The sequence below is a fragment of the Prosopis cineraria genome, unplaced genomic scaffold (assembly GCF_029017545.1).
Source record: "Prosopis cineraria cultivar Desert tree isolate PC_DT_omini unplaced genomic scaffold, ASM2901754v1 PC7, whole genome shotgun sequence".
NCBI classification, from domain to species: Eukaryota; Viridiplantae; Streptophyta; class Magnoliopsida; order Fabales; family Fabaceae; genus Prosopis; species Prosopis cineraria.
In genome coordinates, this window is record NW_026555338.1 from 36,608,957 (window position 1) to 36,631,078 (window position 22,122).

The 22,122-nt window shown below is 34.5% G+C and overlaps 2 protein-coding genes and 2 long non-coding RNA genes across 5 annotated transcripts; 1 reads left to right on the plus strand and 3 right to left on the minus strand.

Moving 5' to 3' along the window:
- Nucleotides 1-332: 332 nt before the first annotated feature.
- LOC129316848 (uncharacterized) lies at nt 333-5,268 on the minus strand. Its single transcript, XR_008594810.1, has 3 exons — nt 5,136-5,268; nt 662-721; nt 333-565 (listed from the first exon to the last, which is right to left on the minus strand). It is a non-coding gene; the product is annotated as an uncharacterized LOC129316848 (long non-coding RNA).
- Nucleotides 1,485-7,704, plus strand: LOC129316847 (transcription factor TGA9-like). 2 transcript variants are annotated; one of them, XM_054961220.1, is made up of 13 exons: nt 1,485-1,935; nt 2,044-2,192; nt 2,309-2,394; nt 2,569-2,648; nt 2,761-3,009; nt 3,777-3,821; nt 3,920-3,979; nt 4,097-4,174; nt 4,301-4,349; nt 5,181-5,452; nt 5,546-5,767; nt 7,027-7,169; nt 7,371-7,704. In XM_054961220.1, exons 2-13 carry the CDS (start codon nt 2,077-2,079, stop codon nt 7,456-7,458), a joined length of 1,488 nt encoding a protein of 495 aa, XP_054817195.1. In that variant the 5' UTR covers nt 1,485-1,935; nt 2,044-2,076; the 3' UTR covers nt 7,459-7,704. The 2 variants fall into 2 exon arrangements, with proteins under 2 accessions (XP_054817195.1, XP_054817194.1); XM_054961219.1 differs by lacking the exon at nt 1,485-1,935 and adding an exon at nt 1,948-1,963.
- A 9,091-nt stretch (nt 7,705-16,795) lies between these two features.
- On the minus strand, nt 16,796-17,908 carry LOC129315099 (uncharacterized). Its single transcript, XR_008594377.1, has 2 exons — nt 17,565-17,908; nt 16,796-17,003 (listed from the first exon to the last, which is right to left on the minus strand). It is a non-coding gene; the product is annotated as an uncharacterized LOC129315099 (long non-coding RNA).
- Nucleotides 17,909-18,885: 977 nt separating this feature from the next.
- Nucleotides 18,886-21,446, minus strand: LOC129314785 (ABSCISIC ACID-INSENSITIVE 5-like protein 1). Its single transcript, XM_054958209.1, has 5 exons — nt 21,378-21,446; nt 20,012-21,038; nt 19,560-19,631; nt 19,430-19,459; nt 18,886-19,323 (listed from the first exon to the last, which is right to left on the minus strand). Exons 2-5 carry the CDS (start codon nt 20,981-20,983, stop codon nt 19,234-19,236), a joined length of 1,164 nt encoding a protein of 387 aa, XP_054814184.1. The 5' UTR covers nt 20,984-21,038; nt 21,378-21,446; the 3' UTR covers nt 18,886-19,233.
- Between the last annotated feature and the right edge of the window lie 676 nt (nt 21,447-22,122).

The following is a 22,122-nucleotide window of genomic DNA, read 5'->3' on the forward strand; positions in this document are numbered from 1 at the left end:
ATACCAGACCTTTTCACCTGTATGAATAATAGTAGTATGAGAGACGCTATACGATCCCTCGCATTGTTCAACCTCACCATTAATGATGCAAACTTGGAAAATTCACTTACTTTAATTTCAGATACTGTTGCTTAGACGGCAAGTAATGAACTTAACATACAGTTGGACATAATATTCAAACGAATTATTATTAATTCTAGGTTTTTGATTCCGACCAATCACCTGATCTCCCGCAATGCAGGCTGAACTCATCAGTGAATTACGGCTTAAGGGAATGCCGTATTTATGGAGTCCGTTCCTTAGAAACCTTCCAAACAACAATCCCTTTATCTCGAACATATTGCATGTTAATTCTGTATACAAGGTATATATATTATCAACATCCACACAACAGCCTATGAAGGCTAGCCTCTTATGTTAATCTATCTGAACCAAATCACCTTTTTAAAAGTTTAATCATTGACCTTTTAGAACCATACAAGATTAATCATTATGGTAGGAGGCACATGCGTATCATTGCCCATGTATAATATTTTCTCTCTTTGTCTTCCTCCCTTCCTTGAATCTGCACATATAGAGACCACAAACATATTAAACAAACATCTATATCCTCAATAATGATGCAGAATTTAAAACCTCAAGTTGTGTGAAAATATAATACCTGCTATTTTGGCTCTCTTCTGACTCCATGCGACAAATAAACCACATCTTCGTGATGACACTGTGTACCATATACAGAAAATTAAAAGAATCTTAACGTGGCGGAGTTTTAGGTAATGACAAGGAACAGATGTGGACTCATCAACAAAGGAGATAATACCAAACTGATCCATCTCAAAGGGATTAACTTATAAATACACGAAGTGGGTGTGCTTGTGGATTATTATTCTAATATTTTGGTTCATCAAATGGGATCACCACGTACTAAGCACATATTATATAACTTTAATACACACACATACATAATAGTGTGTAAAATACTTTGCTCTTAAATAAATAGGCTCCTAGTTGTAACATGACAGGTGGAGTGAAATGTATTAACCCTTGGCTATAAAGAGATGAAAAAGAGATCTTTAGATTGATTTTTCCCCCCTTTAACTTCTCGTCATCTATTGCCATCTTTAATTATCAGGGTTATAATGGGGGGTGAAAAAATTTGTCTTATTCTTCTCAGACAATATAAACAAATATATGTGACTTTTGTCAGTGAAGTACATGCAGACATGCAGTCCTTTGGCCCCTCATCCCAATGAAAGAACCAATAAGAAAACTCAGACGGTTAGAGGAGAGAGAGAGTGGAGTAGGAGTCAGTGATTCTAGTGGGTTCCTTCACAACACCCCTCAATTCAAATTTTAATATTTTATTTACTTTTTAATTTGTCTTTTAAAATATTATTCAATTATCAAAATTTTTTGATTTAGAATGTTTATATCTGTCTTAATTTTACTCCATCTTTGAGTGACCAAGAACTTTTCATATCAAACCAAAAAAATTGAAAGGAAAGATAAAGAGAAATGGCAAATGAGATTTCATGCATATTTCTCTCCTGTATTGTTATTCTATCATGAAATAGCTGAAAGACGCCTCCTGAGTTTATTTCTGCTGCTCAGAAACCCCACAAGCCCAGAGAGGCAGAGACAAGGCTGCTGGGAGAAGAGTTTGGGCAGCACTGAATGAGTTATCTATCTGAAATAGTGAAATAAAAAGGAAGCCATCAATCAGCTTTCTTAGCTGAGAAGGAGAAAAGAAAGGGATAGAGACAACCCATGAAGGATAAAAAAGAAATATGAGAAAAGGACTCGACCCTCTTTGTGGCAACTTGTAAAGATACTACTTTGACAAGAAAGTTTCGATCTTTCGCAGCTCTGTGACCTTACCTATCCACGATTCTATTGCTATATATCCTTATAATTAGAATACAAAAGAAAACAAAGGTAAGCCACCCCCATGACTTCTTTCTGGGTATGCAGTTTTTCTAGTTCTTCTGTTTCTGTTGTGAATTTAATTCTGCAAAAATGCCAACTCTTTAGCTTCGGTTTCAGGACAGAGCAAGAGAATGGTCTGAAGAGCTTTGCATGGCGACCCACAGAATAGGAGAAACTGGTTTATCTGAGTCAGGACCTTCAACTTCAAGTCACCATGCTCCTTATGGGGTTCTTCACGGGATTAATTCTCCTCCATCCAGCTTAATGTATTTTTCGATAGTTTCTCCTTTTGATTCTATTGACAATCATAGTTTTTCCTTACGCATGACTTGGGTTTAATCCTTTCTCTTTTTCACTCCATCTTTTTGTTTGGTTTTCTTAGCAATCAAGGATCTGGTTTTTACTTTGGAGGATTGGAAGAAGCAATTCTGCAAGGAGTGAAGATTAGGAATGAAGAAGCCAAAGCATGTATGGTCTCCCTCCCTTTCCATCGTTCATTTCACTGACGTTAAAGCAAAACCCATGACTTGATTTTCTGGCCCTGTAACTGCTGATAAGAGGATTGGGTTCATCCACCTTTTTGATATAGTTGAAAATCATCGAGTCCTTTTTTATATTTTTCTGCTTTTGTGATTCTTGCAGCTTTATTCACAGGCAAGCCTGCAGCTACACTGGAGATGTTCCCTTCATGGCCCATGAGATTCCAGCACATCCCAAGAGAAGTAATTGCTTTCTTTGAACACCGATAGTCTAAAAAATAAAAGGTTAATTTTTTCTTTTATTTTTCACAAGTTAACAGGTGGAGGTAACTTGAAAAAATTTGTCCTGATACAGAGTGGTTCAAAGTCGGGAGGGGAGAGCACTGATTCAGGATCAGGACTGAATACTATTTCAAGCAAAACAGAAGCACAGTTTGAATCAGAATCTCCCTTGAGTAAAAAAGCATCTTGTACTGATTATCAGGCTCTTGAGCAGCAGCAGAAACAGCAGCTACAGCAACTAGAACAGGAGATGGCAATCGATGCCTCAAGATGCCAAACACAGAATCAGAATCAATCAGCTGCTAGACCGTTGAAGGGAAAGGTACTTGTAATTCATGGACCAGTTTTTTCTCATAATTAATCTCTCACTTCTCTGCTTCTATATACCCCGGAATCCAGAAAAAAGTTAGCCTCATTAATGTTGTTATTAATACTGCTTTGATCTCTCTGTATATCTTCATGAAAGAGCGGCGCAGATCCCAATCTCTCTCAGAAAATCAAAGGAAAACAGAGGTTTTCTGACTTCTGATTAATGTGTGATTTGATATGTGAGGGGGAGAGAGAGAGATGTGTACAGAGTCAGCAGACAAAATTAGAATTGGATTTTTAAAAAAAAAAAAAGAAATAATCAGAGAGAATCTTGCCAGTACATGTCAACTTTTGTCATTAATAAAAGTTATCCTTTTCATCAGTCCGGGTAAACTCGGAGAAAACTTGTGTTGTTTTGGAGTTAGAATCCTCAACCGCCTTAAACATACACCAAAACAATGGCAAATTGCATGCCTCAAGAGAAATGCCTCAACGCAAATTCCCAGAGCACCCTTAATAATCCCGTACGTCTTCCAATATTCTTACTTGAAATTTTACAGTCTAGTGTCTCTCTTAGCCTTGCCTCTGCTAAGTTCTAACCTTGTGGGAACTTCGCTAAGTTGAACAGATCTCTTCATTTCCTCCTTATATGACAGAAACTGAGCTGAACACTCCAGCGAGATTTGAGCCAGTCTCTTCATTTTCTCACATTTTTTCCAATGAATAAATATTCCTCGTCTTTTTAACTTCTCTAAAGAAGATGGGTTGTTTACGATGCAGAGGAAGGGAGGCGGTCCTGCATCAGAGAAACAACTTGATCCAAAGGTATTTTGAAAATGACAATAGATATACAAAACTAAGTATTATTCCTTTTCTTAATTTTAAAAAGATGAAAGAGCTAATGTTCCCATGATTGGTTGCAGACACTTAGGCGTCTAGCTCAGAACAGAGAGGCTGCGAGGAAAAGCCGTCTCAGAAAAAAGGTATCGCAGAAATCACAGTTTTGTAGATTGATAGCCGGTGAAAAGTGAAAACTAACAAATGGAATGTGAAAGATAGTATATATGTGTGAGTAATTATGTTTCGTTCTATCCAAACAGGCTTACGTGCAGCAGCTAGAGTCAAGTAGAATAAAGCTTTCCCAGCTCGAGCAAGAGCTTCAAAGAGCACGCTCTGAGGTTTTGAAGAAATCATAATCTATTAATCCTTGCGTCGGATAATAATTGTAGAAATTGTGTAATAAGTTTTTTTAAAAAATATTTTATTATTTTAACCATTTTTATTTGATCTTGTTTGTTTAATAGGGACTGTTGATGGGCTCTGGTGGTACTGCTAGTGCCAACATAAGTTCTGGTGAGTTTAACTGTTCCTCTAAGATATATTATCGAAATGCAATATCGTTTTCTCAATCCTAAAATTGTGTACTCGTCTGGAAGAAATATATCAATACATGACTGTGGGACAGGTCATCATTAAGTGGAAGAGCAATTTAGGATTATACTTAGAAAACTTAAAGTAATAATAATCTTTTATAATTACCAAAAGGGGAAAAATCTCAAAGCCCATAATTTCAAGAAATGAACAAGTTCCTGCCCTATATTGGTAAAAAAGGGAGAGATATTTTTAAGGAAGATCCTACTGTGATGGATATCAATGAGATGAGAATTTAGTGTGCAGGCTTTTCAAAATCAAAACATAAAGTAAGCTTTGTTTACTTCAACTTTTCAGCGAATTATTGATTTCATACGATACTGCTGCATTCCCCTTTTGGTAAAACAACACTCTTTAAAGGAAGCGAAAAAGCTTCATCATTCTCACCAACAAAAAAGTTCACAAGAAGAAATAAATAAAATACTTATATGCGCTCAGAGAATAATGCACTCTAATTTCTCGGATAGGGGACCAATTAAAAACAATGAATACGACAATTTTATGGAGTATGGTAATGCATCAATTTCATCGGGGCCGCGTGGCATTGCTTGCCAAATCAACATCTGTGAAAGTACATCAATAATCAAAATCTTATTAATTTTAGAATATTATTTTCATACAATTAAATCATTTGATATCGATTAATCCCCGTGAATAATACGAATAAAGCATAATAATAACGCACAAAGCAAAGGATTCATAACTCACAGTAATTAGTAATAAGAAGATTGTGGGCGATATATGGACATACAGGTGCTGCAATATTTGACATGGAATATGGAAGATGGTTGGAAGAAGACCAGCGGCACATGGAGGAGCTGCGACGGAGCTTGGAGGTGGCGGTGTCGGACAATGAACTGAGAGTAATGGTGGAGAGTTATTTGAGGCACTACGACGAGATATTTGAACTGAAGGAAGTCGCAGCAAAATCAGACGTGTTTCACGTCATGAACGGAATGTGGACCACCCCGGCCGAGCGATGCTTCCTCTGGATTGCCGGGTTCAGACCCTCCGATCTCATCGGGGTTCGTTACATCTAAATGCATATGTACGTGTGCGTGCGTGCGTGCGAGTAGATATATAGATATTACAGCTACTGGGGTGTTGTGGCCGGACAGATGTTGATGCTGCAGTTAGAGCCGGTGGCGGAGCAGCAAAGAATGGGGATGTATGAGCTGAGACAGTCGACGCTGCAAGCGGAGGAGGCTCTGACTCAGGGGCTCGACCAGCTTCAGCACTCTCTCCTTCACACCGTCGTCGGAGGCCTCACTGTCGATGGCGTTCACCAGATGTTTCTCGCTATGACCAAGCTTTCCAACCTCGAAGCCTTTATCCGCCAGGTACGCTATAATACCTACCTGCCTATAGCTAGGGCTTCATTTTTCTATACACTGTGTTTGACTTAAATGGGCATGATTTGAATCCCCCATTATTACGTGCCGATCGTTCTTTCTTTCTTTGACTCCGACTCTTGCAAGTATAGCTCATATGTCATATATTAAGACACACACAAACATATATATATATATATATATGTATATATATAATGTAATTGAAACGTTGCTTTCTGGTTTCTGTTTCAATCTACAGCTCTTCTAATTTGCTCATTCCTTATTTTTTGAGCCGCATTTCTGTGTTATTGTGCACTATATAAATATTCATTTTGCTTAGTCTGCAAACTACTCGCCTGAATAGCAGCCACCCACAGACACAAATTTAATACACATCTATCCCAGTATATATATATATATATATGTATGTATAGTATGAGTATCTGCCTTTATTATCAATTTAGGTCTTTGGTAATCATCATGGCTTGGTCGAAGATTCCGTGCATGTAATATAATAATTAATATCTATTCCTTCAAGCCATCGCGTATTTACCTATCCCTATAACATGATGTATATAATAGCAAATATAACGAATATATTACTCCATATAATTTTGCGAGTTTTGTCTGACACGTCTCTTACAAAGAAGTATGGATATCGACACATGTAGCTGTATATAAATATGATTTTTTTTTTAATACTGGCCACGGATAACCGTGCAAAAAAAAGTTTTTCTGCTCCGTAGCATGTCTCTCTTCAGAATCCTCATTTAGATTGGCAAGAATTGTAGTTTATTGGGGATGAATTGATATTGCCTGGCGGCTAAGGTGTCGCTCAAAGTTTGGAAGTTGCTTTCGTTTCTCAATCTTAAATAAATGTATTAATCAGAAGTTGGTATTGAAAGTGATATGCTCAACTTGGACTTTATATCAAGGTGTTAAAGGTCAATTTCCTCAGAATGATTGCTAATTAATTATTTCTAGGATCATTCAAAACATTTTTTGAAAAAAATTATTTTGAGTCTATTATGCATGAGAAATAGTCCAAATTTATATTTACACAAGACAATCCACGGCGCTTGAGGAGTCCATGTGCAAGGTAGTTGGACTTCGGTTTTAATTATATATATAAAGAAACGAGAAAAATAACGATAACTAGATGAATAATCTTATATATAGTGTCTAATAGCTGACAAGTTACATATAAATTAATTAATATGATGAAATTTGAACTGACTCAATTATTCATGCATGTAAATGAATTGAAGGCCGATAATTTGAGACAGCAAACACTTCACCAGTTGTGTCGACTGCTGACAGTTCGTCAAGCAGCAAGATGTTTTCTTGTGATCGGAGAGTACTATGTTCGTCTTCGAGCTCTTAGTTCTCTTTGGGCATCACGACCACGAGAGTAAGATCTGATTATATCCTTACTATAATATTTAAGTTATTTCATTCTAAATTAGGGTTCGGTCAAAAAATAGCGTATTTTATCAAACAAAAATATACTACTTTTATTTTCATGTTTTATGATTGTCCTTTAGATGATACCATATATCAGTTTTGAAGAATATGGAGGATAATATTATTTTACATTGCATTATTCTAACAGGGCATTGATCAACGATGAGACATGCCAACAAGTAGCAACAAACATGGCAATAGTTCAGTCGTCCCAGAACCATTTCTCGAGTTTCTGATAATACATGAAACCATTACCCTGAAAGTCGTTTTTGGTGCGAGTGAACATGGATATCAAGAAGAACACGGCGTGTTTCTATATTTTTCTTCTTTTTCAGCATTAAATTAAATTCACCCTTTTGATAACTATATAAATATATATATGTTGATCGCGAGTTTCATGTGATTGATGAGGAAGCTTCTACTTTTGCTAAAAAGAAGTACAATTTAAACAGTCCATATTGAGGAGGTGAGTTAATCATGTAGATGCCTTTTAGGTATATAAATTGGTGCCATCCCTTATATATATTGCCTTCTTTTTCTTCAACCTTTACGCTTTCTTTAATTTTCATGCACACACACACAGTGTGTGTATACCCAAAATTGAGGGGAGAGAGTGAGAGAGAGAGAGAGAGAGAGAGAGAGAGAGAGAGAGGTGGCTGCAAGTTGCACATTGCATTATACATGGTCGTTGCAAGTTGAGTGAAAGATAATATAATTACTCAGAAAAGTCAAATTGGAATTATGAGGGCATAAACGCTGTCTGGTCTTGGTGGTCACTACACTATTAACAAATGTACAGTATTGTTTCTATCCATAAACACTACCAAATTAATGCATAATTCAGTCACATCGGGGTTAAGCAAGGCACGATTCTTCAAGATGATTAGTTACGATCTAATTATTTGTTTGCAAATGCTGGGTTTATGTTTTTGTGTATTACATTTGGATCCATTATGATTTATGAATAATGTATAGGAATTTAGATAACTGGGAAGGATAGGGATATAAGTCATGATCCGGGTGTTATATAACCATTCTCCTGTTATGAGAATATAGAATAATGGAGGATACGTACAACGACAATGCAACATGACTTTATCTTTCTTTAATATTAGTTTAGTGCATTCGTCCCTTTAATCAGATTAATATAATATAAAGGGACGTATGCATGTGGTTGAGATCTTCTCAAACCCATTGAATGCTGGATCGCTTTCAGATAAACATATATAAATTCGTGGGCATAATTTTCCCTATCATTTGTGAAAATAAAATTCTAAAAGCTTGATAAATAATAGAATAAAATGGTATCTTGTAATTCATATAGCCAATCCCATTTAACGGAATAAAGGCTTATTGTTGTTGTTGTTTGTGAAAACAGAAAATTAGCCAATTCTTTTGTTTATGCTTTTCTTACCTAGATAGCCTTCTGTTTATCTGACAAAATCAAGAATTTAACTTTGGCCTACCATACTCATGGTTTTAGATATGACTAGATTATAGTCTCCTGCACGGTTTTGCCGTGGCCTTATAATAATAAAAAAAAAAACTTTGGCTTGTGTCTCTCTGGCATTGAACTTTTGCAGCAGCTTGTTAGTGAGACGTGCATGTGAGAGCCAGTCAAACAGGAGCAGATCTAAGTACTTTTCCGTTTGAGTGCTGTCGTCTGCCGTGTTAATTAGGCCGTGATAATTAGAACTAATTACAAGAATATTTACGGTAAGACGATGATGATGATGATGATTAAGGAGTATGTTAGATCGGAATTGTTACGCCAATGTAATGCAAAGAGCATCATATGCCATATATTATTATAGTAATTAATATGAAGTTATGAGGAGCAAGCATTAATGATTGCTTATTGAGCGTCATCAGTTTTAATAAAAAGCGACATGTATATGTAAGGTCATATCATAGGAGTGAAACAAATAGGAAGGCTGAAAATGATCCCAAAGAAGCAATGGAAGACTAGCTAGCTTTTTCCCTCCCTCATGTGTGAATATAAGCAAGTTAAAGAATACCAAAAAGGACCTTGGTGCAGGAAGATTATTGTCTTCTTTAATCTTGGCTTAGGCCATCTTGTGAGTATGAGTAAGCAATTACATTGACGACCACTTTCAATTCTCAGGAGGTAGAATGGACAGGAGATCAAAAGAATTCTATGATAGCACCTACTAGAAAATTTGCAGACAACTAGTACTTGCTTAAACGTAACAATGTATAATTAAATCCTCTAAAGAACTCTACATATTACTAATTAATAGAAAAAATATAAAAGCCATACTCAAATTTGGACCTTTGTGAAAAGCCGGAGGCATATAGAAAGGAGAATAAAGCTTGAGTTCTACTCAAATATGCATGAGCAATAATAGGTCTGCCTGGAAGGTCACTTCTTTTGGCATCAGCAATGGTCAATTTATTTTGTTTTGCCCTTTCAAGGTTTTTGCAGATATAGCCTATTTTATTTGACCAAACCAAACAAATAACCTAACGTTTAGTATATTTTGTAGTATGGTTGATTTATTATAGCTATTAATAATATATCGTTGCATATCAATGATAAATTTATTATAAATTTCTAAATTTTTAATGATAAACTCCACACACACATTCTATATCAATAATAAATCCCTTGTATATTAATGTAAATGTGACCACAATTTTAAATTTTTAAAAATTTAATTCATATTTTTTAGACACAATTTTTTTAACCTAATGAATCCCACTAAATTGCCTCAATACGCTGCCCAATAAAAGCCCGTACATGGACAGGAATAGCAAGCCAACATGGAATCAATATTTTGTAGGGCCTATTTGACCAAGAGTGACAAATTTTTTTCAAAAATATTGAAAGACAGGTCAAACAAACCTGAGATTATAAATGTTTAGTAAGTGACAAACTGTTTATCGGCCCAAAGATAGTTAGCCAGGAATATATATATATATATATATATGTAGCTTTCTTAGTCTAAGAAACGAACTAACAATGGCAGATGGTTAGTAAGGAAAGCCTTCCATCGTTTTGGCTCCCCTCATAATGAATGAGATAACTTTAATTCTTCAATCCTCGATCTGCCCGCTAAACTGATAAGACCACATTAGGAGAGCTAAACGACAATAATTTCACATCGACAGGACTAGCTATGTTCAAGAACCTCAACATTTTGAATTAGTATTGTTTTTGCTTTAGACCTAGTGTCCTCTCGTTTGTTTTAAGATCACATATGTACAATTGCCATTACTATGCTGAAAAAAGTTTTATCTTCGACCAAGTATAATTTTATTAGCAGAAGCCAGTAGAGTGTTATATCCATTCACATAATCTCGAATAAGTCATCTATTGGTATTTTATGGCTAATGAGATCATGGTCTGATAAATCATCCTCATCTATGTTCAACTATGTACCTATACTTCGATGCCCACAAGATCACCAGATAAACCTTATTACTTAGGAGGTTGCAAGCTCCTAGATTCAATGGAATGCTTCCCTTTAGATGTATCATGGCCATCACATAATGTTAATCCGTCTCTAACAATATTGCCAACATTATCCCCAGATTGACTAGATTCACGAATTGATAAACTCACTGGTTCCTTTACTTTTGAGAACACATACTGACGTCCCCAAGACCAGGAATAACACTTATGCTTGGGCTTTGCATCTATTTTGTGCTCATTTTAGTGACTTTCCAGTGAATGCCAGCCAGCTCTGGAAATGGCATTATTTCTTGACCGATCCCTGCTATGATTTTTGTCTCTCCGACTTCTCTTTCCCTTAACTCAAATGTTAAAAAGACCATTGAGGTTTATTGTTTTGGGGGAAGAAGTACCACCACCAGTAACCAGCTTTTCTCTTTTCTTCTCCTTCATAAACCGGGGCATGCTCCTCGATGATAATTGCTCAGACAAGTGAATTGAACCTTGTAAAGAATCTGGTAGTCCATTGTCTACATTATCATCTGTGTGGGAATTAAATTTCTCAGGAGTACTAGAAACTATACATGCAGGATCAGATAAATCAAAATTCGAGAGAAAAAAATCAAAGGAACTGACACTAACCAATCTCTTGTATATCAGTAAAGATGTTGTCGATGAAGTAAAGCTCTAATTACACAACTAAGGTAGGAGAGGGAGAGAGGAGGATGACACCTTATGATTAAATATTGACAGGTGAGAATGACATGTAATTGACAGCTAAGGGAAACTAACAGTGGCATGCTCTTTATATATTAGATTTATATATAATGCACAAGATATTACATATAATTGTCGCATTGACAAGTGAGAATTCAACAACTTTACATAAATGATAACTGAATTTTTAATGGAAAATAAGTTGACATTTAAAGGGACTATGAACAATAAAAATATCAAAGAAACAACAATAATTTTGTTAGTTTAGATCTGTCATTGTCTCAAGTACAAACTAAATGATAAACAAAGATCATAAAGCATCTTAAATCAAAAAAATATATCATGGGATTAAGAACAACATCTTATCAATGTTAAATTACATTTTAAAGAAACACTCACAATAAGTTCTCTCTCTCTCTCTTAAGTATTATATATTATATATCAAGCCATGTTAACTTATAAAAAATGCAAATTTAATAATATAACATGGAGGACAATTGAATTGTCCTGAAAAAAAAAGTAAATGTGAAGAGCGAAAATGAACAACAATAATTTCAATAAAAGAGCATTAATTTCATTAGGTTTGGTTTATCTTGTTGTCAAGTAGTCAACATGATAAATAAAGATTATGAGGCACCCCATATTAAACAAATATACCATGGGGGGTTAAGAATAACATCGTGCTCATGTTAAAAACTACATGCTACCCTATATAAAAAAAATGAATAAGGGGGATGATCATAGGAATATTTTAAAGTACAATCATAATTTCATTCACTCTTCTAAAGAAATCATTTAATCAGCATTTCCTTATAGCTCACTTGATTTGTAATATGCTTTGAATAGAAAACTGGATCAGACCGGTTAATTTGACCAGGTGAACCAGCTAGTTAGCCGGTTTGGTTCATAAGTTAAGCTAGGGTATGATTAACCCGGTCAACCTAGGTGTAACCTACTAGGTTAGCTAGGTTATATTTAAAAAAAAAAAAGACAAAAGCACATACTAGTAGAGAAAGAGAGAATGACTATGAGGAAGATGGAAAATATCTAAAAATAAATTAAGAAAAGAAGACATTTTATGTGAAACCACTACCTTGGATATAATTTTTCAGCCACAAAATTATCAGATATGCGATGAAGTTATGAGAGGAGCTAAGAATCGAGCAAAACATTACAGTTCAGGCCAGGGAGATGTGAGCGGAGAAAAGAGGAGGAAAGAAGACAATTTAATGATACTAGAGCTCTGCTTGTCAATGGGTATTAGACGGTCTTAGAGTAACAAGGGTCTTTTTTCTCTCTCCACGTGCTAGCATCAAATTTAGTACAATTTTCATATTATTATATTGAAAAATGCAAAATGGGCGGGACCTGATTTGGAATTTGAGGGAGGCAAAATCACAAACATTATTATATTATCATTTTGTAGTAATTAGATAATGCAAAAAAATCATATACTATTATAAAAATTGTAATTCTCATTTCCATTATTTATTGCTAAACGTTGTCCATGGTGGTAGAAAATGAGAAAAGTAAATAAAATATATTAAATTATTCTTTTAACAAACACTGAATTAATAACTTTAAAAAAATTAAAAGTAAAAATTATAATTTTTTGTCTTTAACTGAATATTCTAATTTATTTAAATATTCATTTTTTCATATTAAAAAATATAAATATTTTTATGCATATAAATTAAATTATATTATTTTAATGAAGACCAGTTTGACCTTTGGTTGAACCACTAACCTTTAACCTATTGTTTTGATCGATTTTCAGTACCTTGATGATATGCATGAGTTAAATTTGCAAGAGCTTCTTGACTTGAATTTATTTTTTCTCATCTTCAAACAAAACCTTCCACTTTAGTGTGTTTAAAACATTATGCCCAAAATGAAAATTAGCAACTATCACAAGTGAGTCATTCATGCCATGCTATATTTAAGTATAAGATGTTTATCCAAAATGAAATGATTATAAAAATTTTCTCTTTCAATCAATTAGTCATATGCTTTTTCTTTAGGGTACTAAGTAGCAAGTGAGAAACTGTGGTCATGACTGAACTAATGAAAGAAGATGTGGGAATTTGTGAAATGAAAAAACATCAAGGCATCATTATATGTATTTATATTATGTTGCATGGTACCTTGCAAAAGCAGGAAATAAAACTTACCCATTCCAAGAAGACTTTCTCAACTCCTCTCCAAGTTGCCCTTGAACTACTTTTGTCACTAATTATTTCTAGTATAAGAACTCCAAAGCTATAGACATCAGCCTTCAAGGTTAACTGATTGCCTAATGCATATTCTAGGGCTAGATAACCGTTATGCAAATGAAAAACAAAGCGAAGTATAGTTTTTATCACAATCACAGTATGGATTGACTAAATTTCAAAATACAAATTAGTACAAGCACATATATAGATTAAGATACCTTGAATCCTGTTACAGCAGAAAGCAATGATTAAAAAACTGAATCGGACCTAACGATCAGACTAGTCTGATCGTCAACTGATCCGAATTCAGCTAGATCAACATGTAAATTTGCTTTGGGGGTTGAGCAAAGTTGGGTTGGCGATTGGATTGAAAACTAAAATCAAGCTGTAAACCGAACTATTTAGGACTTTGATTTAAAAGAAACGAGGAGTAAACTTTTTCCATCATTGAAAATATATGAATTAATCTTTGTAATCATGTTTTTGGCCTAGTGGCTCAAACGTACAGAATATATATCAGGACATCATAACAGATTTTGCCCATAAGCTTCAATAACATTCAAATGAGCTCTCATGTTTAACTAATATACAGTCAAAAGATGACAGCATTAGTGATTCAAATAAACATGATTTGCTTTATTTTTATTTTTAATCAAACTCATCTCACGAGTGCCCTTTGAATTATTATTGGAGTTTTGGTGAAACAGAATCAAAGACATTCTATTATAAAATCTTGCTCAAAATTGGTGTCTCTGTTATACCTAGGTGAGTCAAACCCAATTGAATGTCAAACTCTCTAATGTGGATACCTTTATTATATGGCTAGTTTTGCTAGCGCACCTAAATGTGAAATATTAGCATAGACGAAGAACTCCTTCTTCCTATAGTCAATATTAGTTGATGTTTTGTGTAGACTAAGAAATAATAGCTAAAAGGCCAAAATAAATTGAGTATGAGTGCAAGATTGCCCTATAAAAATTCATAATACAAATGTCAGCAGAGAGAATAAGTAGAAGAAACGCTCCTCAGCGGCTTTATTCTTTTGGTTTAAAATTTCAAGCTTCTCTTTGTGGAGATATTTTTCTTTGATAGTTTTGCACTGATTGAGACAATAACAAATTTTATGGTTTTATATATGACGTGGCATGATTTGAAACGAGATCTTAGGTGACAGATGAGGAGGCGATGGAGGGAGGAGTTGCCAATCACCTTTAGTAGGCAGAGATAGAGGCAGCGACAGTAGGAGGAGTCACCATTGCCAATCATCTTCAAGCTCAGCAACTTCAAAGACATTCCAATGGTTCTCCGATTAAGGCATACGAAGAGAGAATTTCACAAAGAGGCATTTCAGTTAACACTGAAAATTGTTTTATGAATATAATAAGAGACTTGCTTCTTCAAAAACATTTGATCCTTGGGACCAAAATTGGTTTTTGGCCAATTTTCCCTTTAATATAACCTAATTTTTTTTGCCAAAATATAACCTCATTTGTAAAACATTAAATAGAAATAGACAATATAATAAATAAGGAAGGGTAATATTAAAACACTACAACTAATTAAACCTTGTTTTTACTAAAATGTCTCATATTTTAGAACACCAAATGACCTCAAAATGTGTTTTGTAATTTCACATGGAGGGAGTATAATGGAATTGATTATTTCATAATTCTAACGTTCAAGAGATTTATGGAAGAAAATAGTAGTTTATCTTTTTAGAATTATTATAAAATTAATGGAATGAAATGTATTATAGTTATTTTTTAAATATTAAATTTATGGGTTGAATTAGATGATAACCTAATAACATTTTTTTTTTTCGTTTTTATCCTATCCCATAATTTGGTTAGAACGTTCTCTAAAAATAATTATGATAATCTACATTGCATAAAAATTATTCATATTTTTAATATTATACATGACCTTTTATTTTCAAATAGAAAATTGCAAAGATAATTAGTAGTAGTAGTTAATAAAGCTTTAAATTGCAAAGAAGTGCTGAATTTAGGATATCTAAGGGTTGATTCCTTGACCATTAATTCAAGTCATTTCCACCTTTTTTTTTTTAAAGAAAAAATGATGGCTCAAACTTTCCTATTTAAAAATGAGAATGGGCCATGAAACTTATCAAGAGTTGGCATCCCTCTTTGATCTTGTTCTGGTTTGGCGTATTTGAGCAGATGAGCTAAGCTAAAACTTCCCATTAAGCTTGTTCCAATAGGCCTATTAGACAAACTTTTATACACAACACACACAGACACACACACCTTAAATTAATTTCATTAAGTTATTTAAAGAAATTATTACATGTTACATTTAATTACCATCACTCCCTACCTCTCGTAGACTCCGCATCCCCAACAATGCAAAACTTGTTCCGGAGTCCTACTCCCCCCGCTTTTTATTTTTGATGATTTTTCGAAATTATTTCTTTATACGTGGATACAAGTTTTATTTTTGTTTTTTAATTTATATAACATATATATATATATATATATTGTTCTAAGTAGAATATTTTACACCCAACTATAAGAGGGCTAGAGGAGGGGGATTAGTCCAGAAAAAGGAAGAAAATGGTTGGCAGCTTGCATGCACGAGATTGGGCTTGACTTCAAATGATTTCTCAAAACCCAATTTTGGCTGTTCAAAAATTTAAATTGGGTTTTAACAGATTCAAACCCAAGTTCGAAGGGGGAAAAAAAATTGGCCTTCGTGGAGGCTAACATATATGCTAATCTTAAGCTTGGACTAATTCAATCAAAATTTAAACTGCCATATTTTCTCCTTTATTTCGATGCATGCTACTCCATTCAATTTCATCCTGTAAAACCCTTGAACAATATATAAGTGTCATTTATACAGCGCTTAAAATAAACTGCTCTTTTTTTTTTCCCAACATACGTACAGTATAACTTCCCGCAGCTGTATAGATATATTGATCCTGGTAATGATTCTGAAATTTATTTCTTAATTTGTTTTCTATTGCATGCTTAATGATTTTAATTGTATTTCAAATATATTCATACAATCTTCATAAGTAATTGGGTTAAGCAAGAAATCTATTATCAAAATTTTTACGCTGGCATATTTGATATCTTTAAATTTTTTTGATGCAATTTCACTCAATATTTTTTAAAATTGTATAATTTTATCCTGTCATCAACATTTGACTGCCGTTAACTTTGAAAATTTAATTATTTTGTGCCTCGCTAAATTGCCACATTGACATCTACGTATGATATATATATATATATATATATATATTAACCATTGCCACATCATCCCCCCACCACTGTTATCGACCGTTCTTCTTCCATCTTCTTCTGCAAAATCTGAAAAATCCATATTTAGACCCAAGTCTTAGACCCAGATTCACCATTTTTCTTCAGTCTTCTTCTCCATCAAATCTGAGTTCTTCTGCATGTCTTGAAGACGACTAAAGAATTGAAACAAAATCAAAGCATTTTTTTTTTTTTAGTAGAATAAGGAAACTTCATTCATAAAGGAATAATCATATACAAACCAAAAAAATATCAAAGAAAGATAAAACAGAAAGGACCCCTACAGGGAATCATAACAAACCCAAGAGGAGGTGCCTGATACAAATTAAAATTACAAAAAATATTATATGTCAACTTAGTTAGATATTCAGCACCCATATTCTCTCCTTTATATCAAAAATGAATGTTAATATTTCAATTCCTAAATCAAAGCATTTTTCATTGCCTGTAGAAGACCCCCAATGGAATCCCCAGCCCCAAAATCAAATTAAAACCAGAAATCTCATCTAAGAAAAATCATTATTAACAATCTTATATTTACAATACAAATGCAAACCATATCTGGAACAGAATCGGGAAAACAGAACAACAAAATTAGGAAATCAATAGAATAAATTGATATGAACATTTGCGATCAGAACCAGATTTACAAAGTAATCTCAATCCAAAAGACAAATCAGAAAACCATAATCTCATATCTACAATACAATACAAACCATGGATCTCGGAATAGAAAATCAAGGCTTCGAATTCGACAAACCCAAGTCGGCGAAGCCAGATTGTGCTCGAGCTCTTTCTTCCCCTCCACGCCCATGCCGCTCTACAAGCAAAAATCAAGGCTTCGAATTCCATTCCCCTCCTAAACTCAAGGCTGTGCCCAAGCTCTTTCATCGTGCAAGGTCATCAACAAACTCAAGGGCATGAGATTTTGATTTTGATTAAACCCTTTTCTAGGTTTTGCAGAAGAAGATTGAAGAATGAGGGAGAGGCAGGAATGAAGAAGATGAACTGCTATTGACAGCGTGAACAACTTCCTCGGAATCGATGGAAGCAAGCTGGGGCGTCGCGAGGAGGAAGGGGAAGGGACGAAGAGGAAGATAGGGACCTTTTTTAAAATAATAAAAAATAAAAAAAGGGTCCCACTGCCACATGGTAGTCAACAAAGTAATTAAAAGTCAAAATTAAGAAGTCAACAGTCCATAAGATGAAACTGTTAGCTCAGAACAAAATTATATTGATTTAAAAGATATTGGGATAAAATTATGTAAGAAAAAAAAATTTAAAAATACCAAATTTGCTTGTGTAGAAACTCTGAAAATAGATTTGTTCCTTAATTATATGTAATTTCAGACAGTGACCAGATGATGGATTATAAACTCTATTATTTTGTTGCATAATTTTCATATAACAACTGTACTTCAAAGTTATTAAAAAAGAAATTATTACTGCATATAAGAAGTCCCTAATCAACGTGACTTTAGAATGATTTTATAATTTTATGAGCTTTTTCTATATTTAAATTGTCCTGTGTGACATGAAAGTGATTTAAACAATATATCATTTCTCTGTAATTTAATTACACGCTGTCATATAAGAGCCTTGAACATCCTATTTTTGAACTTATAATTTTAAAATTTATCATTTTCATATCTCTCTATACCCAATCATGTACATCTATTTAATTATTCATGTAATCTAATGATATGAAATTGTTAGTTATAACATTAAAATAAATAAATTATTCACTATTATCACTCAGATGCTCCTTTGAAAATAAGTTTATAATACTTGTTTATGATAATCACTAAATGAATAGTATATTTATTTTAACGACATAATTAGCAATCTGACGCTATTAAACTAAATGAATAATTAAATAGATGGCTATGATTAAGTATGAATGAATGTATTAAGAGAAGGTACATAGAAGATTCAATTCCATATAAAAATGACAATATTTTACCTTAACCCGACCCAACTTTACCCTCATTGAGTATAACTAGACAACCATCCATGAAAATTTAATAATGCGCGGCATTAAAGTATATAAAAAAAGACTACAAGGCCGTAAAATTGCTTCAATACCCTATACATATAGCATAAGGATACATACGGTCAAGTAATAAAAAAAAACAATAACTAAAAAAGGTTAACGGTTTTTTTATACACCACACTTCCACATTTGATCCGATTTGTATCATTGTCTGTGTCTCCTCTGAGCATAACTTAGAATGCATGGAACCAGTAGCCAAGGAACTTGCCTTTGGCAACGGGCTGCAGCAATATGAACGCTCGTAACTGTATAAGTCGCAGAAGCATCACTATCAGCGCAGGGTATTATGTATGTACTAAATGTCTAGTCCCTTGGAATTAAAGGCCCATCATTCACCAGGCCGCGCTCACCGTCCTCCTTATAGCCCTAAACTTCTCTGTCATTTTCTGAGCTTTCGTTGCAATACGCTTCTTCCGCGCCATCTGTACATCGCAACACAGGATCAAAATATATGTCACATTCTGGCTCACGATGGCCTATATATTCAGATTAAGGACAAACAATGAAGGTTTCATCACTGGCTTTTACCTCTTGTTTCCTCTTCCTCTCAGCTTCAGCCTGTTCCGGATTATTTATTAAAAAAATAGAAAAACTTGTTAAAACGCAATGCAACATTAATTATCATGAATATACTGTAGAAGTTAAAAATCTCTTGTACCAGAATTTCTTTCAGCTGTTCGTTTTCTTGTCTAAGTTGATTCAGACCTGCTTCTAACTCCACCGTATATGCCTACAAGAATCAGACATCATAATGAGAAGGACGCCAGAAGGCCGAAAAAATAAAAAACACTGATCAAGAAAACGAATTTTGCTAATGGAAGAAAATGTCTGTCCTAGTTAAAAGCAGAATTTGTTAGATAGTAATCAGTCTAACAAAGATAACAAGTTATCAAGTCAATAATGCACGAATAGCTGTGACGTGATGCTTGAATTCTAATTTTGGTATCTAAGAAGAGTCTACTCAACTAAACTCAAGAACTTTCTATCCCCCCATTTCTCTCTCTCTCACGCAACCCCACCCCAACCCCCTCCCCCTTCCCCTCCCCCACAAAAAACAAAAAAACCCCCACGCCCGCGCGCGCAAAGAGTAGATTAGGATGAGCACAAAACCTGTCTTCTTGCTCGTGAACGTGCTGCTGATTCTCGATTCTTCAACATCCTCCGCTGCCTTCTCTCCACTACCACTTCAGGAGGGCCATCAATTATCCTCTTCTTGCTACTATTCCTGGTTGGCTCTCCCGAGGTTTGACATTTCTCAGCAGCACTGCTAGTAGCGGGTTCTTTTGCTGCTAGGCTATGACTCTGGGACAACACTCGGTACGTTGATGCTCCATCTCCTGACAAACAGACTCCGACATTTTGTTGGGTAGAAAATCCCATCCTCGTTGCGGGCCCCATTTTATAAGAAGCATCAAATGGTCTATTATTTGTTATATTTCCAGTTTGGTTCTGAAATGGCAACGATGATGATGATTGTTGAGGCCAAGAAAATTTCAAGGGTAATGAAGGTAAAGGTGATTCTTGTACTATCCCAGCTTTTATCAGGAAATCCTCCAGAGTCATTTCCCCAAGTGTTTGTTGCCTTCTGAGGCTCTTACTAGCGCTAATTTCGTCATTAGTAGCTTCTGCATTTTGCTGTGATCGGTGATCTTTGCGGATCTCAGACCAAACCTCATCCACAGTTTTCTTGCAAATCGGAGGAGGAACAGACAGTGAGGCCTGTTGGGAGATAACGGTTTCTGTTTCTGCACCTGCGTTTTTGTTTTGAACTGGCAACTCGTCACGGGTGGGCGGTGGTGGTGGTGGTGGTGGTGAATCGATCTGGTTATCGTCGGAATTCCATATGTTGGCCAGGAATTCGTCCATGCTCATTGACCCAACCATCCTTACGCTCTTGCTTTGGATTTCGTCAAGGGTAAGAGAGGGTATTGAATTTTGATGACTGGTCGGTGAATAAATTGAGGTTTCTTTCGACGGCAATTCTTGCTGCAATTGCGGAAGAGGCAGGGATAGAGACGAAGGCGCCAACTGTTGGGAATGGTTCTTGTCGGACGCAACCGTTTCCGTCTCGGAAACTAGCATTGTTGATTATGAAGCACAAATTGAACTTCGGCAACTGGAGATCAATTCTCAGTTTCTATCAAATTGCATCAACAACGCAATTAGAAGCCATTCTAACGGAAATTGTATGTAATTGATTGGGGAAAAAAACGAAATCATTATTGACAGTATGACAGAGAATTATAATCACTGATCTGGTAAGCTGATGCAATTGGAGTTAGCAGGAAAGTAACTAGGATAGTTGCATGTCACATGCATCCATGTATATGAATAGGATCGGCATGGAAAATTCAGAAAAATGGAAGAAAGAAAAGTAAAATGGTGGAAGAGATTAAGATTAAATATGTAGAAAGAGATTTGAATCGTCATCCGATCGATGATGAAAGAAGAAGAAATTAAAGCCAGACAAAAATACCTGAAATTGAACGGCGAGAGAATCTGAATGCGAGAAGGACGAAACTAGAAAGGTATTAGAAGAGAGGGGGGGGGGGGGGAGAAAGATACAATGCACTGTGACTTTAACTGCCATCGGCACCATCTTAAATAAAAGTTTTGTTTGGAGGTGAGGGAGGTTTATGATGGGAATCGCGTTTTTTCCCATTTTAGTCTTTTTCAGGAAATGATTTTCCCTCTTCCACATTTTGCCCTTCCATTTGTTAAATATTTCAAGTAGTCCTCCAATTCTATCCTTGGGTTGAGTTTTCAATTATTCGAAAATTTGACCCCGTGTTTGATAATTTCTTGGCTTGAAAGCTACAACTTCAATTCGAATTGAAGTGTTGAGATAAACAAGTCGAGGACAGATTAAAGTCAAAGCAGTTGAAAATACAAAAGAGTTTACTTTCCCCCGTAAAAAAATACAAAATATTTTTAATTAAATTTTATTTTAATAAAATAATTATTTATCTTTAAAGTAATTTTATATTTTTATATTCTATTTATATTTATACTTTAAAAAAATATAAAATAATCTATTCAATAGGAATAATTTTTTAAAAAATATAATAATTATATTTTAAAAAATTAAAACTGTCTTACATTTTTTTAAAATTTAATTTTAAACTTAAAAAATATTTTATATTTTTTAAAAGAAAGAGTATATGCTAACAAAAATTTAGTTGAGTTGATAAAAATTTAGTATATAAGATTAAATTTTATTA

Bases quoted from the DNA above. Each gene is read 5' to 3' on its own strand.
- LOC129316847 (XM_054961219.1), top strand. The intron at 2,193-2,308 runs GTATTTTTCGAT...TGGTTTTCTTAG, and splicing joins TCTCCTCCATCCAGCTTAAT to CAATCAAGGATCTGGTTTTT. The intron at 5,453-5,545 runs GTTCGTTACATC...GTGGCCGGACAG, and splicing joins GACCCTCCGATCTCATCGGG to ATGTTGATGCTGCAGTTAGA.
- LOC129314785 (XM_054958209.1), bottom strand. From the start codon at position 20,983: ATGCTAGTTTCCGAGACGGAAACGGTTGCGTCCGACAAGAACCATTCC. The intron at 19,632-20,011 runs GTTTTGTGCTCA...TGATTCTTGTAG, and splicing joins GTTCACGAGCAAGAAGACAG to GCATATACGGTGGAGTTAGA. The intron at 19,324-19,429 runs GTAAAAGCCAGT...TGCGATGTACAG, and splicing joins AGAGGAAGAGGAAACAAGAG to ATGGCGCGGAAGAAGCGTAT.